At 54.3% G+C, this 18,828-nt stretch overlaps 1 protein-coding gene across 1 annotated transcript in view; it reads left to right on the top strand.

Annotated features, from left to right (window-relative positions):
- The window catches only part of LOC137356871 (ankyrin repeat domain-containing protein 35-like), a 33,894-nt gene that overhangs the window by 8,815 nt on the left and 6,251 nt on the right, over positions 1-18,828 (top strand). Inside the window, exons 6-11 of the mRNA XM_068022710.1 lie at positions 857-927; positions 2,693-2,799; positions 10,072-10,271; positions 13,117-13,148; positions 13,848-15,548; positions 16,868-16,957. Of these exons, the coding sequence (XP_067878811.1) occupies positions 857-927; positions 2,693-2,799; positions 10,072-10,271; positions 13,117-13,148; positions 13,848-15,548; positions 16,868-16,957 (2,201 nt within the window). The remainder of the gene's footprint in view (positions 1-856; positions 928-2,692; positions 2,800-10,071; positions 10,272-13,116; positions 13,149-13,847; positions 15,549-16,867; positions 16,958-18,828) is intronic.

Raw genomic sequence — 18,828 nt, 5'->3', positions numbered from 1 at the left:
CTATCTACTCTGTCCAGAACCCTCATCATTTTGAACACCTCGGTCAAATCTCTTCTTAATCTTCTCCACCAAGGAGAGCAGCCCCAACCTCTCCAATAAATCCACATCATCCAGGTTCTTTGTTAAACGTCCCACAGTGAACTGCCAGTTAGATAGAGCTTTGAGTTGAGGTTCGCCACCATTGGGCGATGGTCATGTGACCACCGGGCAAAACTGGGTGCAGATTGGAGCAAATATCAATTTGCATCAGATCCACCATCTACAAGGCACAAGTCAGGAGTGTGATGGAATACTCTCCACTTGCCTGGATGGGTGCAGCTCCAACAACACTCAAGAAGCTCGACACCATCCAGGACAAAGCAGCCCGCTTGATTGGCACCCCATTCACAAACATTCACTCCCTCCACCACCGATGCACAGTGGCAGCAGTGTGTACCATCTACAAGATGCACTGCAGCAATACACCAAGGCTCCTTCGACAGCATCTTCCAAAGCTGCGACCTCTACCAACTAGAAGGACAAGGGCAGCAGATGCATGGGAACACCACCACCTGCAAGTTCCCCTCCAAGTCACACACCATCCTGACTTGGAACTATATCGGCCGTTCCTTCACTGTCGCTGGGTCAAAATCCTGGAACTCCCTCCCTAACAGCACTGTGGGTGTACCTACCCCACATGGACTGCAGCGGTTCAAGAAGGCAGCTCACCACCACCTTCTCAAGGGGCAATTAGGGATGGGCAATAAATGCTGGTCTGGCCAGCGACGCCCACATCCCATGAATGAATAAATTGGAATAAATGATAGATCTGTTGCGTGTGATATTGACATCTCTCTCTATCTTTCTCTCTCACTAGCAATATCTGGCTGTGTCTCAAGTGCCAGCCTGCTCTGTGACCATGGTGCCACGATTGATGCCTTGGACAGTGTGAGTACACATACTCAATAAAGCTCCCATAATTCTGGTAGCTGCCCATTGCAATGATTTATTGTTGTTCACACAGCAATGTGGAATTTGTTGTTCTTATCCCCTGTGAAAAGCTGTGGTATCACTAGATTAGTGATAAACCTGCCTGAGCAGGTGCTGCATTCCTGTCCTGCCTTATCTGTCTCTCTGTGGCCTCAGAGATCATCGTCTCCACCTACCCTGCCAGCACGTCCCATTCCCCAAGCCTGCGTCCACAGGTAGAATGGAAACTGTCCGTGGGAGAGGAGCGGAGCGATAGGGAGAGGGAAGGGAGAGCGGAGAGATAGTGGGGGGAGGGAGACCAGAGAGATAGGGAAGGAGGAAGAGTGGAGAGATGGGGTGGGGCGGGGGGGCGGGTGGTGACAGTGAAGAGATAGGAAGGTGGGGGGAGAGTAGAGAGATAGGGAGAGGGAGGAAGAGCGGAGAAATAGGGAGGGAGGAAGCATGGAAAGATAGGGAGGGGGAGGGACAGCGGAGAGATAGGGAGGGAGGGAGAGCAGAGAGAAAGGGAAAGTGGGGAGCGAGAGCGGAGAGATAGGGAGAGATGGAGAGAGAGTGCGAGATGGAAAGATAGAGAGAAGGAGATGGAGAGATAGTGATAGAGAGATAGGAGAGGTGGAGAGGTGAGAGATGGAGAGGTAAGAGATGGAGCAATAGAGATGGAGCGATAGAGAGAGATGCAGGGGGAGAGATAGAGCGACGGAGAGATAGTGAAAGATGGATAGAGGAGGGGAAAGTAGGGAGGAAGGGAGGGGATGAGGAGCAGAAGATTGGGAGGGAAGAGGAAGAGGAGGGAGAGGGGAGGACAGAGGACGGAAATGAGAGAGGGGGATGGGGAAAGGAGGGTGATGGAACCTACTGCCTCCCACACGATTCTGCCCCAAAGCACAAAGTAACTAACTCAGATAGTGCGGCCCTGTCACTGTGTGACTGACTGACCCCCTGAAAAGCTGATGATTCTCACAATCCCCTTGCGATATCCCACTTTGTACTGGCTTGTGGACAATCTCTGCCATAAATCTTCCCAACTGCTGACAGATTAATGGAGGATTAATAAGGCACTAAATACATGCAGTTCTGATTTTTATCATTTTCCAGACCCCAGTTTAGTGTCTTTATAAATGAGATTTTTTTTTTACACATCATGACTCACTGAAATCATTTTTCTCAAAGGAAAAATTCTCCCTCCTACTCTCTCCTGCTCCAATATTCCTTTTTTTCCATTCTTTTTCTCCTCGTCCCCAGGCCTGTCCTCCAATAGTCGATGACCCCTTAATTTGGATTCCCTCCAGGCGCCATTGCCTGTCCTGCACTTCGACTAAGGGGGGCCTCGTAAATTCGAGGAGGGCATCGTTGGCGTGGCTGGGATGGTTAAACGCGTGGTCGTTGGGGCCTGGGCTCGGCTGCACATCGAGATGGAGTCGATGTGGCGCAAAGGGAGCTATTCGACTGCTGAAGGCAGACCTATGAATGGGCCACTCACCCTGCACCCTCCCACCGACCCCTCCCCCCACCCCAACCCAGGTCCAGTATCAGGGGTATGTGAAGATATTTGGGCTATTCAACCTGGAAAGGAGGCCCCCCCCGAGAGCTTAGAAAATCTTTCCGCCCACGCTCACAGTGTGAGGGCCTCCCGAGTCCTCCTGCCCACTGGCTCACAGTTCAATGAAAGACCGTAATCCACTCCACTCCGCCGCACCGTTTGATCCACTCCGTGTTTTTGCAGGGGAGCCAGACGCCACTGATGCTTGCTGCCCGGTTTGGCCGTGCCGAAATCTGCCGCCTGCTCATTGACCACGGGGCGGCCATTGACAGCACCGACTCCAAACGCAGGTACGCCAAGACCCGGGGGGGGGGGGAAGATCAAAGGAACTGGAGAATGAACCTGCATTCCTATAGCACCTTTCACAACCTTAGCAAGTCCCAAAGAGCTTCACCGCCAAGGGAGCACTTTTTAATTTGAAGTGCGGTCACTATTGTAATGTCAGAAACAGCCAATGTATACACAGCAAGATCCCACACACAGCAATGTGATAATGACCCAGATCATCGTTTTTTTTTTAGTGAATTTGGTCCCCACCCGATCACAGCTGGTGCCCGAAAACCTGCGAAAGAGTCAACAGCAGTCTGACTGTAACTGCATCACCCGGTGTGGTACCGGGTCACACTGACCGCTCCAGTCTTGTACTATGTTCAGTGAGCTGACCGGGGGCAGGGGAACTGACTGTGTATCTCAGCAGGCTTGGGATTGAGGAAGGAGGAGGGAGAATCAGTCAGGAATACACAATCCTGATGATTATCCAGTGACCTGTTTCGTTTTGTTTGATGGGGACAGTGTAGAGGGAGCTTTACTCTGTATCTAACCCCGTTTTTTTTTTTGCATGTTTACATTTTTAAAATAACTTCATTAAAAACAGATAAATAAACCAAAAACTCAAATTAAAATGCCATTCTCGGCGTCGACGATGCACTCCAGTCCCTGCGGTGCCCACCGGTCGCGGAAGGCCTCAAGCGTACCGGCGGACACCGCACGCTCCTTCTCCAGGGACACCCGGGCGCGAACGTAACCACGGAAGAGGGGCAGGCAATCAGGGAGGACGGACCCCCCGACGGCCCGCAACCTGGACCTGTGAATTGCCACCCTGGCCAGGCCCAGGAGCAGACCGGCGGGGAGGTCCTCCTCCCGGCCCACGCCCCTCCGCGCCAGGTGCCCAAAGATCAGGAGCGTGTGACTGAAGTGCAGCCAGAATTTGAGGAGCAGCCCCTTCAAATACTCAAAGAGGGGCTGCAACCTCGCACACTCCATATAAACGTGGAACACGGACTCCTCCAGGCCGCAGAAAGTACAGGCGGCCTGGGAGTCCGTGAACCTACTTAAAAGTCTGTTGCACGGGACTGCTCTGTGCAGCACCCTCCACCCCAGGTCCCCGATGTAAAGGGGGAAGACTCCCGCGTAGAGAGACCTCCATCGGGGTTTCCCCTCGCCGCCAGATGGCAACACGGACCGCCAGGGCGTGTCCGGCCGGCTGACGAGGGCGAGGAAGTGGAGAGTGTGCAGGAGCAGCCCGTACAGGAAACCCCTCCGCGCCGATTGGAATGGCACGGAGGGCATTTCCGAGAGGCGGCTCGGGTTGTGCGGGACCGGCTCCCGAGGAGGGTTTCGGGGCCTGGGTCCGATGAGCACTTCCGGCCGAGCGGGGGTCAGCTCGGCCGGGATCGCTCCGCACTCCCGAGCCCCCTCGCCACCCGCAGTGAGGGGCGTCCCGGGGGTTTCGGCTACTCCTCTGCCCGCCGGACCGTCCCCGGAGTCGGCCGCCCGGACAGCCGAGGCGCTTTCCTCCGCCGGCGGGGGAGCGCCCTGACTGGAGGCGACCATGTTCCAGACTCGGAAAAGATCCCGGTAAAAGACAGGAACTCCCTCAGAGAGGCGCGGCTAATGGCCTCCACCGGGAGCTGCGTGTCGTCTTGAAGGCAGTGACACTGGCTAAACAAATACATCACCAGCGCACACCATCTGGGAGGACGCTCGACGTACAGGTATCTCTGCAGGGTCCGAAGGCGGAGAGTCGCAGCCTGGGTGCGGACGCAGACCAGCGACTGGCCACCCTCCTCGATCGGGAGACTCAGGACCGCGGCAGAGACCCAGTGTTTCCTCTTGCCCCAGAAGAAATCGACGAGTTTCTTCTGGATCTTGGTGGTGAATGCAGGGGGCGGGGCCAAAGTGACCAACCGGTACCGCAGCATGGAGGCCACCAGTTGGTTTATGACCAACGCTCGGCCCCTGTAGGAAAGCACTCGGAGCAGTCCTGTCCAGCGCACCAGCCAAGCGGTGACTTTCGCCTCCAACTCCTGCCAGTTTGCCGGCCAGGCTTCCTCAGCGGGGCTAAGGTGGACTCCCAGATAGAGGAGGTGCGTGGTGCTCCACGCAAAAGGTGTCATCTCCTCCGGCAGGGAGTCCACCCGCCACTGACCCACCAGGAGTCCGGAACATTTCTCCCAATTGATCCTCGCGGAGGACGCGGCAGAAAAGGTCTGCTGGCAGTCGCGCATCCTCCGCAAGTCAACGGGATCTGTGATTGCGAGGAGCACGTCGTCGGCGTAAGCCAAGAGGACGACCCGCATGGCCGGCTCGCGCAGAGCCAATCCCGTCAACCTCCTGCGAAGCAGGCACAGGAAGGGCTCCACGCAGATGGTATACAATTGGCCGGACATGGGGCACCCCTGACGCACTCCTCTCCCAAATCGAAGGGGCGCCGTCAAGGACCCGTTAACTTTGACTAGACACTCTGCGGCGGCGTATAAAAGTCGGACCCGGGCCACGAAATGCGGCCCGAGTCCGAAAGCGCACAGAGTCCCAAAAAGGTATTCGTGATCCACCCTGTCGAACGCCTTCTCCTGATCGAGGGAGAGAAAGGCGACCGACTGACCAGTCCTCTGGGAAAGATGGATCAGGTCTCGGACCAGGTGGATGTTGTCCTGGATGGACCGGCCCGGGACCGTGTAGGACTGGTCGGGGTGGATCATGTGGGCCAGCACGGAGCCCAGGCGGGTAGACATAGCCCAGGCAAAGATCTTATAATCCGTGCTGAGGAGGGAGACCAGACGCCAGTTTTTAAGCAGGCGGAGATCGCCCTGCGCCACGAGAGGGGCATCTCCCCGGTTGCCAGGCTTTCCCCCAGGACCCGCACATAATCGTCCCCCAGGACGTCCCAGAACGCCCTGAGGAACTCCACAGTCAGCCCGTCTAGCCCCGGGGATTTGCTCCTCAAGAGCTGGTGGAGGGCACCAGTCAGCTCTGCCAATGTAGGCGGAGCCTCCAATCCTTCGGTGCCCACCGGGCTGACCTGCGGCAGGTCCTCCCACAAAACTCTGTGCGCATCCTCGCTGGACGGATCCGGACAGAACAACGCACTGTAATAATTACGGACCAGGAGGCCCATTCCCTCCGGATCCGTGATGGAGGATCCGTCGTCGGCCAGCAGCTCGATGAGCTGCTTACGGACCCCCCGCCACTTTTCCAGCGAGTAGAAGAAGGGTGAGGCGCGGTCCAAATCTTCCAGGATCTGGATCCGCGACCTCACATACGCGCCTCGGGACCCTATGAGCTGCAGGTCCCTCAGCGCGCCCTTCTTCTCTTTGTACGCCTGCCACAGGGCCGGGTCCGCGACGGCATGACCGAGGCGGGACTCCAAGTCGAGCACCTCCCTCTCAAGGCGCCCGATCTCGGCCTCCCGCCTCTTGGTCGACCCCTTTGCGTACTCCTGACAGAAGACGTGGATGTGAGTCTTGCCCACATCCCACCATAGCCTCAAGGAGGGGAAGACCCCCTGCTTCCTTCTCCAGTCGGCCCAGAATCGACAGAACGAGTCCCGAAATCGCACGTCCTCCAGCAGCCAGTTGTTAAAGTGCCAGTACGGAGTAAACTCCGCCCACACCAGGCGGTGGTCCGAGCACGGCACCAGCCGCATGGAGGCCGCCGAAACGCGGGAGACGTACGCCTGCGAAATGTAGAGGTGGTCGATTCGCGACCCCCCTCCTCCAGACCTCCACGTGAAGGCGCTGGAGTCGGGATGGAGATTCCGCCAGACGTCCACCAAGTTAAGGGAGCTGATCAGTCCCCTCAAATTCTCCACCGACGCTTGGCCGCACTGGGGACCGGAGCGATCCCCCACCTCGAGGGTGCAGTTAAAATCCAACGCCACCCCCCCCCCGAGGATGATGCAATCGCCGCTATCAATGGAGTTCAAGAAAGCGGACACTTCTTCAAAGAAGCGCGCTTGCAACGCGCCGGGCCTGGGCGCGTACACGTTCACAAAGTGGAGCGGCACGCTACCCAGATGAACGGCGAGGTGGAGCAAGCGGCCCGGCACTAGCTCCTTGACCCCCAGGATCTCCGGCTGAAAAGTTGGGGCCAACAAGATAGCCACCCCACTAGAAATAGGGGTGAGGTGACTCATGTAGACCCCACCCTGCCACTCCAGGAGCCAGGTGGCTTCGTCTCCCGGAACGGTGTGGGTTTCCTGCAGAAAGCTCACCGCGTATCTCCCTTCCCTGAGGACTGAGAGATTGTGAAATCTGCGGTGAGACCCCCTGCTGCCGTTGATGTTGAGGCTGGCTATGGTTATCTTCATGTCAAAGGTACTTAAAACCCGTCACCAACACCTCACTGTGAGGAGGGAGTGGAAGTGCACCTGGCCTTCCACTCCCCCAGCAACCCATTGAGGAACGCATTAAATCGGTGCCTCTCAACCAGTTTCACACCCGCACCCTTGCCCGCTTTCTTGAGGGTGGCACGGACAGACTGGATGATCAGCGCCAGATTCGACCAGGGCCGAGGGCCAGCTGAACTTTATTGCGGCAACCTCTGCAAGCCGCAAGGAAATCCCGGAGTTCGGCTGTGGGAATGAGAGGATACTCGTGGGAGGCACGAGGGACTCCACCACCTCACTGGCGATGGAATCAAGGTCGTCCTCCGTGCCGCACATCGAGTCCCCATCCTCCTCCGGGTCGTCAACGCCAGCGGCCGACACATCCACCACACACTGTGGGGCGGACGTCCCAGCCGCGCCAGCTGGTCCCGCCTCCGTCACAATCCCACCCCCAGGATCGATGGCGGAGGAGTCCTCTCTGGGTTCTACTGTGAAACTGGAGCCTGTGGGTACCAGCAGTTCAGGACCACCCTCCACCTCCGTCTCCAGGCCAATGCGCGGTCCAGGGGAGACGGAAGTTACCAACTCCGGAAATCCAGCCAGAGCTGAGACCGGATGCGGAGAGAGGAGGCCATCTCCCGCTCCGCCAGCACCCACAGGCCCAGCAGATGGGACAAAATTTTCAATTATAACCGGGTCGGGTGTCTCCTGGTTGATGGTGGACTCTGGCAGGGAGGGCTGACCCTTTGGGGCCTCGCCCTCCCCTCCACTCAGGCCACCTGACCAAGTAGCAGTGGCAGAATGGGCGGCGTCCCCAGGCTGCCCCACAACAAGCAGGGCCTCACTTACTCCTTCAGGAGGGGCCTCCCCCTCCCCTCCATGCTGAGGAATAGGGAGCTCCTGCCCAGACTTTGCAGCCTTGATGATGGTGGTGGTAGGGGGAACCTGGGGACCCGAAACAAGAGACAGCTCCCCTCCAACAGATGGGCCCTGCACCTCAGGGCCCTGCATTACCTCTGTGGAGGGGTGCCTTCTCCTCTTTTTCCCAGTTGGGCGCGGAGGCTCAGAGACCTCCATGCCATCAGAGGCCTCCGCCTCCGCACTCTTTTTTTTGTCGCCCTGGGCCTGAGCCCAGCCCTGGGGCAAGTGGGCTCCCTGAGATCGGGCCTTGGGCTGAGCTCAGGCTTGGGTTGTGTCAATGCATCCAGGGGACGCGGTAGGCCGTCCCCTGGAACTCCACACTGAAGTGGCCCTCTAAGACCTCCTCCCGCGCCAGCTGCATAAATAGCCAACGGCGGAAGGAGTAGACATGTCGGTGGCTGTGCTCCCGAAGACCGAGCGGGATTGGGGTGATCCCCGACCTTACCTCCCCCAGATGGTGCAGGTGGGGGAGCAGGAGCTCACCGGGAATGAAGGGCGGGACGTTTGATAACATTATTCGCTGTGCAGTGGCCCCAAGAGGGTCCACCGTCAGGAAAGTCCCACCCACAGTGAGCCCTTTATTCAGGGCCAGGGACACCGCCCACTCGGTCTTCAGGAAGAACACAGCCTTCCCATACATTTTTGAGGCTGCCACAATGGCCGAGGGGCCGACAACCTCGGCCATTGCCTTTACACAGGCCTCTACAGACATATTGGGGTGGGTGCAACTCTTCACCCCATGCTTTGATGCTAATATTTTAAATGGTGACGGGGCCACAGGAGCAGCTGCTGCAGCATAGGAGGGCCCCGCCACTGGACAGGACTGTGAAGCCATGGGGTAGAAGAGTCACACCCATCGTTGAGAGAAAAAAATAAAAATAGAAAGCGAGAGAAAGGAATAACAAATAACAGCAACAAATTATCCCAAAAAGCACAGACTGGAGGGTATGGCTAGGGAGAGAGGCTGAACGAGAGGAGGGTCAGGAGGAATCAGTCTCTTTGCCGGTGATAATTCAGGCAGTCCTTTTGCTGGTCTTCCAGTTGGTGGTGGGAGGGGGTGCGATGTCTTCACCTGGGACAGCTGTAGCTGCCCAGACACACTCTGCTTCACTGTGCTTTACACAGTCAAGAGAAAGTCTCTTCACCTGGGCAGCTCCAGCTATCCCAGGCTAGCTCAAACAAACAACCCCACCCAAAGTCTTCCGGTCTCTTCCTTTCCCCCTCCCCACAACAATCAATGAAAGGGCTGCAAAACCCAAACTCACAAGAGCTGACAGTTCTTCTAGCCTCCTGCTTTCTTCTTTCAAAAAAACAGATGGAAACCCTTTGTTTCAATCTCAGTGTCTCCCTCTTGCAGCAGTCACACAGCTTCCAGCCTCTGCACAGAGCTACAGTCAGCTGAACCTCATTAACCGCTCAGCACCTCCAATTAGGCAGCAGCAAACCCCCGTGCTGTACCTGCTCTGGGAATCTTCGATGGGGACAGTGTAGAGGGAGCTTTACTCTGTATCTAACCCTAGAGGATGGAATTAATGCCCTGATTCTGCAAACTTACAGGAGTTTCTGGTACCAAATGTTACCCGATCCGGCAACACCTCAATTTTCAAATTATATCCTCGTTTACAAATCCCTCCATGGCCTCATCCTCCTCTCTATCTCTGTCACCTCCTCCAGCCCCTACAACCCTCCAAGATCTCTGCACTCCTCCAATTCCGGTCTCTTGCCCATCCCCCCACCATTGGCGGCCGTGTCTTCAGCTGCCTGGGGCCCTAAGCTCTGGAATTCCCTCCCTAAACCTCTCCGCCTCTCTCTCTCTCTCTCCTCCTTTAAGACGCTCCTTAAAACCGACCTCTTTGACCGAGCTTCTGGTCGCCCGTCCCCTAATATCTCCTGATGTGGCTCGGGGTCAGATTTTGACTGATTTACACTCCTGTGAAGCACCTTCATTAAAGGCGCCAGACAAATGCAAGTTATTGTTGTTGAGATCAGCAATTGGGAGAAATTAAACTCACGCTGTCTCTCGCTGTCTCTCCAGAACTGCCCTGATACTTGCCTGCGAGAGTGACTGCCCAGAGGTTGCGGAGGTTCTGCTGTCGGCGGGAGCAGACGTGAGGGTGACGGACGCCTCAGGCCACGATGCTCTTCGCTACGCGCAGCAGTCCAGGAGCGAGCGGCTGCGATGTCTGATGCGAGTGGACGACAACTCAAGCGCCACTGCCCACCTCCACACTGATGGTTTGGTTTTTTTCTTTGCCAGGCTCTCCGCCCTGGGGACGGCAGTGTCGGGGGGGTGCCAGGGGTGGGGCGGTAGAGTTCCACTTGTGCTGGGCAGCCCCCACCCACCTGTGAGCCCAGGCAAAGAGTCGATGGCAGCTGGCTGATCAGCTATGGGTGGCTTCACTCGTAGATAAGGGTGGGGTGGAGGCTGTGGGGAGGCAGCATCAAATAGAAGGGTGCCCTGTGGGTCCCCCCCCGCCCCTCCCAACCACCCAACTGGCATCCCTCAGGTGTGAAGCTAGGCAGCGCGTCAGGGTCAGTAAGCTACTCAGCTGCAGAAGGCCTCACACCCCAACGTGGGCAAGGGGAGGGGGCAACCAATTCAATGAATGAGTGCCCTTTGGTCCTCCCCCCCCCCCCCCCACCTCCACCACTTCCTGGCAGCCACCCCCACGCCCACCCAACTGGCATTCCTCAGTTGTGAACCTGCAGTGTGTCAAGAAGCTATTCGACCGTGGAGAGCATCACCGCTGCTTTTATCCGGCTCGACTTCCTTTTCTTCGCACAACCCCACCTCCGCCCCACCCCCCCCCCCTCCCCCCACAACAGATACTTTTCATTTTCTTTAGAGGCCCCACCCTTCCCCTCGCTGTCATTCCAACCATTGAGTGTGAGGCCTTCCGCAGCTGAATAGCATGCTGACGCTCTCTCGCTGTCTCGGGCTGCCATTTGGGTGGTTGGGAGGATTCTCCACAGAGCACCCTCTATTTGTTTGCCCCTCGCCTCACCCCCCTCCCCCACCCACCCTTATCCACCATCAGCCCCCGTGAAGCCACCCACAGCTGAATAGGGGAGGGAGGAGTGAGGTAGGGGTCATCGGAGTGGGTCAGCAAGTCACAGAAGTAAATGCTCCAGTGACCGGTTAATGGGTCACGCCCAATCAAAATCTAACTTGTCACCAGAAAACAGCCCCGACAAGTCCAACAAGTCTGATCGCTGTCCAACCATGGTCTCCGTGCCTTGACTCTATCCGTCGGACAGGAGGATTACCCTCTGCAGAGACAACCTGAAACCGGGAAATCATTCCTCGCGTCCCTCCTTATATTTCTTCCCGAAAATATGAGGAGTCCGACCCAGTGAATTTCCTGCACTCCTTGGGCTGCCCTTCCTGTAGCCGTCCCGATCGTACCTTTCCCCAGTGAAGGGGGAACGATCGGGAGAGAAGTGGGGCCATTAAATAAGGGCCCCATCTCTCGCTCTCTCTCTCTCTCTCCCTCAAACAGCCACAGAGGGCAAGGAGCAGCTCAACTTAGGGAACATGGCTCTCAGTGGAATTCAGAAGTTACCGGGGGCAGCCTGCGTCCTTGGAGAGTTGTGTGCGTTTCTAGGGGGGGGGAGGCGGGGAGGAGATCTTTCCTGTCCAATACTTACCCCTCCCCCCGACATTGCTATAAAAGCAGAGAAAAAAACTGCTCACAATTTCAATGATGTTTGTGGGATCTTGCTGTGCGCAAATGGTGACTACACTTCTCAAGTGCTGATTGGCTGGAAAGCTCTTTGTGAGGGCACTGCCGAATTGCCCGTCTTTCTTTCAAATGTGAGCTTTCGGTTATTTTCCTCGGATTTTCTTGCCTGAATCGGGCAGCAGCTTTACAGGACTGAGCTTTCGAAACACAAAAGGTCAGTATTCGGGCCAGACAGCCCTGCTCCTGCCAGTTGCCTGTTAACAGGCCCTAATTGACACTAATTTCCTTTATTGAGTTACTGCCTGCTTGGCTTCCTCATAGCTTCATTATCAGACAACGTTGCCTTGGCAACCCTGCTAAATTGAGGCCTGGTAGGCCTTTTGGGGCCTAGACCAATTGATTTATTCCAATTTGGCCGAAAAAATGAAATGGCGAGTTTGGTGCGCATGTTTACAAAGAGAAAAGACTTTGGAAGGGAGAAACTGAGGTTAACCCACGCAAGACTTTGAGCCTCCAACAGGTTATCTGTCTGATAACACTCGCGCGTCTGCCTTGATTCTGGATTTGAGGCCTACTCCAGGTCTGGAACTCGCCATCCACAATTCAGACGTTATTAACCCAAAACGTCTCTTCAGGCTCAACTAGGAAGAAAGAGGTGCATTTCTCGCGCACTTTCCGCCACCCAGGGAGGTCCCAAACCACTTCACAACCAATGAAGTCATTTTTGGAAGTGGAGTCACTCCTCTGATGTAGAAAACATGGCAGCCATTTTGTGCACAGCAAGCTCCCACAAAGTGGTAACCGGCAGATCTGTTTATGGGGGGGTCTTCTTTGGCCTCCTTATCTCGAGAGACAATGGGTAAGCGCCTGGAGGTGGTCAGTGGTTTGTGAAGCAGCGCCTGGAGTGGCTATAAAGGCCAATTCTAGAGTGACAGGCTCTTCCACAGGTGCTGCAGAGAAATTTGTTTGTCGGGGCTGTTACACAGTTGGTCTGGGGGGTGGTTATTGGATAAACAGGGGCCTCGGTTTTAACATCTCATTGGAAAGACAGCACCTCCAACAGTGCAGAACTCCCTCAGTACTGGCTCTGGCAGTGTCTGCCTTAATGTTGTGCTCAAGTTCCTAGAGGGGGACTTGAACCCCCGATCTTCTGTCTTAATGATCTGAGGGTTACCCACTGTGCCACAGCTGATGGCAGGCTCCGAGGGGCCCTGTTCAAGGTCATTAAAAATAAGTAGAACAGCCAATCGAGCTGGTCTTAAAGGGGGCGGTTGCATGCGAGAAGCAGCTGGGAATATGAGAGGGTCCCCACCTGCACCGGATGTCCTCTACTGAACTAAATAGCTTCTCCCTCACCCCAACATTGTTTTCCTGACGTGATTTATGTTTCGTTTCAGCAGCTGAGCAGAGGGGCAAGAACCTTTGTCAGGTAAGGTGGGCACAACAACAACTCATTACTTAGGTAGCGCCGTTAAGACGCCCTAAGGCGCTTTACATGTTCATTGACAGGCAAAACATTAAGCCAGTTATGAGGTCGGTTTTAAGGAGCGTCTTAAAGGAGAGAGAGAGAGAGAGAGAGAGAGGCGGAGAGGTTCAGGGAGGGAATTCCAGAGATTCGGGCCCCCCAGGCAGCTGGAGGTGAGACCGCCAATGGTGGAGCGATGGGAATCGGGGGAACGTGCAGTTGGAGGAGCGCGGAGTTCTCGGAGGGGTTGCCGGGACTGGAGGAGGTGACAGAGATAGGGAGGAGGCATGAGAGATTTGAACACAAAGATGAAAATTTGAAAATCAAGGTTTTTGCCAAAACCCATCAGCGAGCACAGGGTGAATGGGATTTGGTGCGGGTTAGGGTGGGGGGGGAGCAGTGGAGTTCACAGTGTGAAGAACCCGCTTGCCGTTTCTCCCGTTCTCCTGGTAGCTCCGAGCCACGTGCCCCCAGGAAAGGAGGGCAGGGGCGGTGGGAGATGGTGTTAACGTTCACACTCGCAGGCCTCGCTCAGAGATTCATGGGTGAGAGTCCCACCCCAGGGACACGAGGTGCCCCTACCTGCAGCAGAAAGCCCTCGCTTGGCGTTCCTGCCTCTCCCCAGTGTGGTTTATGCCTCTCACAATTTGTTCGCTTCTGCAGGAGCCCGCAGACCGATCCGAGAGCTCCACCCCGGAGACCGCATCCGAGGTCGGCCCGACAGGTCTCCAGGCTGAAGTGGCGACGGAGCAGGAGCTCAGCGCAATCGGCAGCAGGCACGATGACGAGCAGGAAGCCGCCCTCGAGCTCCGGCGAGACCTGGCCAGGAAGATATCCGAGTGCGACTCCTTGGCGGAGGAGTACGAGGGGATGAAGCGACAGCTGAACCTGAGACTGAACGCTATCCTGCGAGCCGTGGCGGGTCCAGGGAGCATCGAGGAGGATGAGAATCGGGCAGCGGACCTGACGGAGATAGACCTGCGAATGGACAGGCTGGAGCAACAGCTGGAGGCCCTGAGGGAAAATCTGGAGCGGGAAAAGGAGGAGAAGCGACAACTCCAGGAGCAAGTCGGGCGGAACGGTTTGGAGCGGGCAGAGACGGGAGGGTGGCGAGCAGATACCCACGGGGACCTCGAGAGGCTCATCGAGGAGCGGGACGGGCTGGCTGAGGAGAAGAACTTGGCCGAGAGGCGCTTCACCGAACTCGAGGGTCACCTGGACAACATGAGAGCCCTGATGTCTCAGTACCGGACTCGGAAGTGTTCCCAGAGCAGGCAGATCGAGGAGCTGGAGATACAGGTGCTGGATCTAACCGGGAATAACATAGAGCTCACGAGCCTCGTGAAACATTTGCAGGAAGAGCTGAAGAGCAAGGGGAACGGAAACGTGGGTGGTGATCCCTCCAAAGCCTTGAATGACCGCTGTGAGACATTCATCCCTGGGCAGTTGGCGGAGCTCGTAGAGCAGTGTCGCATGCTTCAGACAGCAAAGGAAAGTATCGCCCAGCAGAATGAAAGCTTGCAAAAGGACGTGGATACGCTGAGGGCCAGACTGCAGACGGACTTTATTCCCTTGGAGATCCACGATGAGATAACGGCGTCCTGGAAAGCAGCCATCCTGGACCTCAAGGGGACAATCCGGGAGACGGAGCACGGGTACGTGGACCTGCAGATGGAGACCGAGCAGCTGCGAGGAGAGAACCGCAAGCTGAGGGAGCAGAGCCGCGCAGCGGAGCTGGGACAGGCCACGCACGAGGAGGAGAGCGCGAGGCCGCGGGACACCACGGCGGAGCTCAAGGGGGCGCTCAGAGACGCCAAGAGGGAACTGGAGGCGGAGAATGCCCGGGCGAAGGCAAGCCTGGAGAAAGCCCACTCGGAGATCAGCTCCTTAAGGATCCAGGAAGGGGAGGTGGTCCCCTCGGGAAGAACGGTCTCCGATCTCCAGAGCAAACCTCTCGAGAGGCAGCAAACGTCGGAGCCGAATCGGGACGAGTACCCGAGAGTACGGACTGAGCAGAACCGAGATTCGAGCCAGGACACCTCCCAGGCGTCTCAGGGCAAGACATCGGAAGAGATGGAGATGGTAGCGCTTCGCGATGAACTCTTAAAGGTGCAGGAGGAGATGGAGGAACTCCTGGAGGAGTTAGAGAGAGCGTCGACTGCCTGCAAGGCTTCCCGTCAGGAGGTTCTGGACTTGAAGGAGAAATCTGCGTCGCAGAGGAAGATGAACGAGGAGAGACTGGCCATTGCTGCTGAGGAACTGGAGACCTCCAAGGAAAAGTGCATCGAGCTGGAACAGACAATTGGCGAACTCCGGGAAGAAGTGGAGGGATACGCCGAGTCCTGCTTTGAGAAAGAGGAGCTGGTAAAAAATCATTTGTAAGCCCTATTGTCAGTGTGAGTCATGGCTCAGTGGGTGGGATGCTTGATCGTGTTGAATGACAGAACAGGCTGGAGGGGCCGAATGGCCTTCTCCTGCTCTTATTTCTCACCGTCTTACTCAAATGTGCACAGTGAGTCCATTCCCAGAGACTGCCTGGGTTGGTGACGATAAAATGCTTAAGTAAATTCACTTAAAAAAAAAACAAGAACATTTCATTCCTCGTGAGTTTTTTGGACTGTAGTTTAATGAACAGCTGTTCCTTTTTCCCCTTTCAAATTTATGTTTTTTTTAATTTATTTCCTATTTGATTTGGAACTGAAAATAGATTTGTTGGAAAGTCAGATCTCATGGGATTTTTCTCCGATGTAAATCCTAATTGCAAGAACATGTTTTAACTCAGAGTCATGTCACACATCACACCACAGAGCCTGTTTCTCTCTTCCTCCCTTCCCTCTGTGGCTCCAAGATTATATCCCAAGTTCTTGGCTTCGTATCATTTCAGTCTTTTTGAATCTTTTTAAAGCTAATTAACAACATATTGGGGAAATACAGTTCCTCACAGCTAAAATTTAACAAGACTTAGATATAATTATATTTATATAGCGCCTTTGATGTAATCGTCCCAAGGTGCTTCACAGGAGTGCAAATCAGACAAAATTTGACACGAGCCACAGAAGGAGATATTAAGTCAGGCGACCAAAACCTGGGTCAAGGAGGTCGGTTTTAAGGGACGTCTTAAAGGAGGAGAGGGAGGCGAGGAGGTTTAGGGAGGGAATTCCAGAGCTTAGGGCCCCCAGGCAGTTGAAGGCACGGCTGCCGATGGTGGAGCGATGGGAATCGGTGGGGGGGGGGGGGGGGGGGGGATGGGCAAGAGACCAGAATTGGAGGAGCGCAGAGATCTCGGAGGGTTGTAGGAGGTTACAGAGGTAGGGAGGGAATGAGGCCATTAAAGGATTTGAACAGGAGGTTGAGAATTTTGAAATGGAGGCGTTGCCCGACCGGGAGCCAATAGAAGCCAGCGAGCGCAAGGGTTGATGGGTGAATGGGACTCGGTGCGAGTTAGGGGCAGCAGAGCTTTAGAAGCACTGAAGTTTAGTCTGGAGGGAACGAAGGCAAGGATGAGGGTCTCAGCAGCAGCTGAGCTGAAGTAGGGCCGGAGACGGGTGATGTTACGGAGGTGTGTTGGTGACGGAAAGGAGAAGGGGGCAGAAGCTCAGCTGAGGGTCTAAACCCTCGAGGAAGCAGAGCGGAAATAATCGAATGTGAAGGAGTAAAGCTGTCGCTTTGTCCTGTCCTTTCAGATCAGGGAGATGAGGAGTAACATTGAGAGGCTCGAACACGAAAAGGAGAACTTTCAGCTTCAATCTGAGTGTGCTGAGCAAAGACTCAAGGTCAGTGCATAAAATATGGATCATGGAATCAAAAAATATATCTCATAGATGGACTAAATATAGCGGGTTACAAGGCAATAATGCAGGGTGGCGATGTGGGTAATGATAACCAGAGTGTGTCAGGAAGGGACAGAGTGTACAAACGCAAGAGTGCACCAGCAAATAAGGTCAGAGTAGGGAAAAATGGTAAAAAGTTGGAATTAAAGGCTCTTTATCTGAATGCACGCAGCATTCGTAACAAGATGGAAGAAGCACCAATAGAAATAATTGGGTGTGATATGATGGCCATTACAGAGAGGTGGTTGCAAGGTGACCAAGGCTGGGAACTGAATATTCAAGGATAGTTGACATTTCAGAAGGATAGGAAGAAAGGAAAAGGAGGTGGGGTAGCTCTGTTCATAAAGGATGACATCAGCACAGTAGCGAGAAATGATCTTGGCTCGGAGAATCAAGATGTAGAGTCAGTTTGGGTGGAGGTAAGAAATAGCTAAGGAAAGAAGTCACTGGTGGGAGTTTTTTTATAGGCCCCCTAACAGTAGCTGCACTGTAGGACAGAATATAAATCAAGAAATAATGGGAGCTTATAGGAAAGATACTGCAATTAATCCTGGGTGATTTTAATGTTCATATAGATTGGATTAATCAAAATGGTAAAGGTAACCTGGAGGATGAGTTCATAAAGTGTGTTAGGAACAGTTTCTTAGAACAATATGTTCTGAAATCAATCCAGCAGCAGGCTATTTTAGACCTGGTAATGTAAAGTGAGACAGGATTAATGAATGACCTCATAGTAAAGGACTGTAGGCAAGAGAATTTCACATTCAGTTTTAGTTGAGTTTTGGGCCTGAAATTCGTGTCTTAAACTTAAATAAAGGCAATTACAAGTCTATGAAGATAAAGTTGGCTAATGAGACTAAAGGCCGACAAGTCCCCTGGACCTGATGGCCCACATTGGAGTCTTAAAAGAAGTGGCTGCAGAGATAGTGGATGCATTGGTTGTAATCTTCCAAAATTCCCTTGATTCTGAAAAGGCCCTAGCGGATTCAAAAATCACAAATGTAACACCCCTATTCAAGAAAGGAGGGAGACAGAAAGCAGGAAACTATAGGCCAGTTAGCGTAACATCTGTCATTGGGAAAATGCTAGAATCCATTATGAAGGATGTAGTAGCTGGACATGGAGAAAATCATGATACAATCAGGCAGAGTCAACTTAGTTTTGTGAAAGGGAAATCGTGTTTGAGAGATTTATTGGAGTTCTTTGAGGATGTAATAAGCAGGGTGGATAGAGGGGAACCAGTAGATGTAGTGTATTTAGATTTCCAAAAGGCATTTGATAAGGTGCCACCTAAAAGGTTACTACACAAGAACTTATGTGATAGGGTTAATATATTAGCATGGATAGAGGATTGGTTAACTAATTGGAAACAGACACTGAGAGGATGTTTCCCCTCGTGGGGGAGTCTAGAACTAGGGGGGCACAGTTTCAGAATAAGGCATCTCCCTTTTAAGATGGAGATGAGGAGGAATTTCTTCTCTCAGGGAGCTGTTAATCTTTGTAATTCTCTTCCCCAGAGAGCAGTGGAGGTTGGGTCATTGAATATATTCAAGGCTGAGTTAGATAGAATTTTGCTCTACAAGGGAGTTGAGGGTTACAGGGTCAGACAGGAAAGTGGAATTGAGGCCAGAATCAGATCGGCCATGATCTTATTACATAGCGGAGCAGGCTCGAAGGGCCGAATGGCCTACTCCTGCTCCTATTCGTTATGTTTACCTGGGTGCATTCTGCTCTGATGAAAGGTCACTGACCTGAAACGTTAACTCTGCTTCTCTCTCCACAGACGCTGCCAGACCTGCTGAGCATTTCCTGTT

This window comes from Heterodontus francisci, chromosome 46, assembly GCF_036365525.1.
Source record: "Heterodontus francisci isolate sHetFra1 chromosome 46, sHetFra1.hap1, whole genome shotgun sequence".
Classification (NCBI taxonomy): Eukaryota; Metazoa; Chordata; class Chondrichthyes; order Heterodontiformes; family Heterodontidae; genus Heterodontus; species Heterodontus francisci.
The sequence above is the reverse complement of the archived record's forward strand: the minus strand, read 5'-3'. Positions and strand labels throughout refer to the sequence as shown.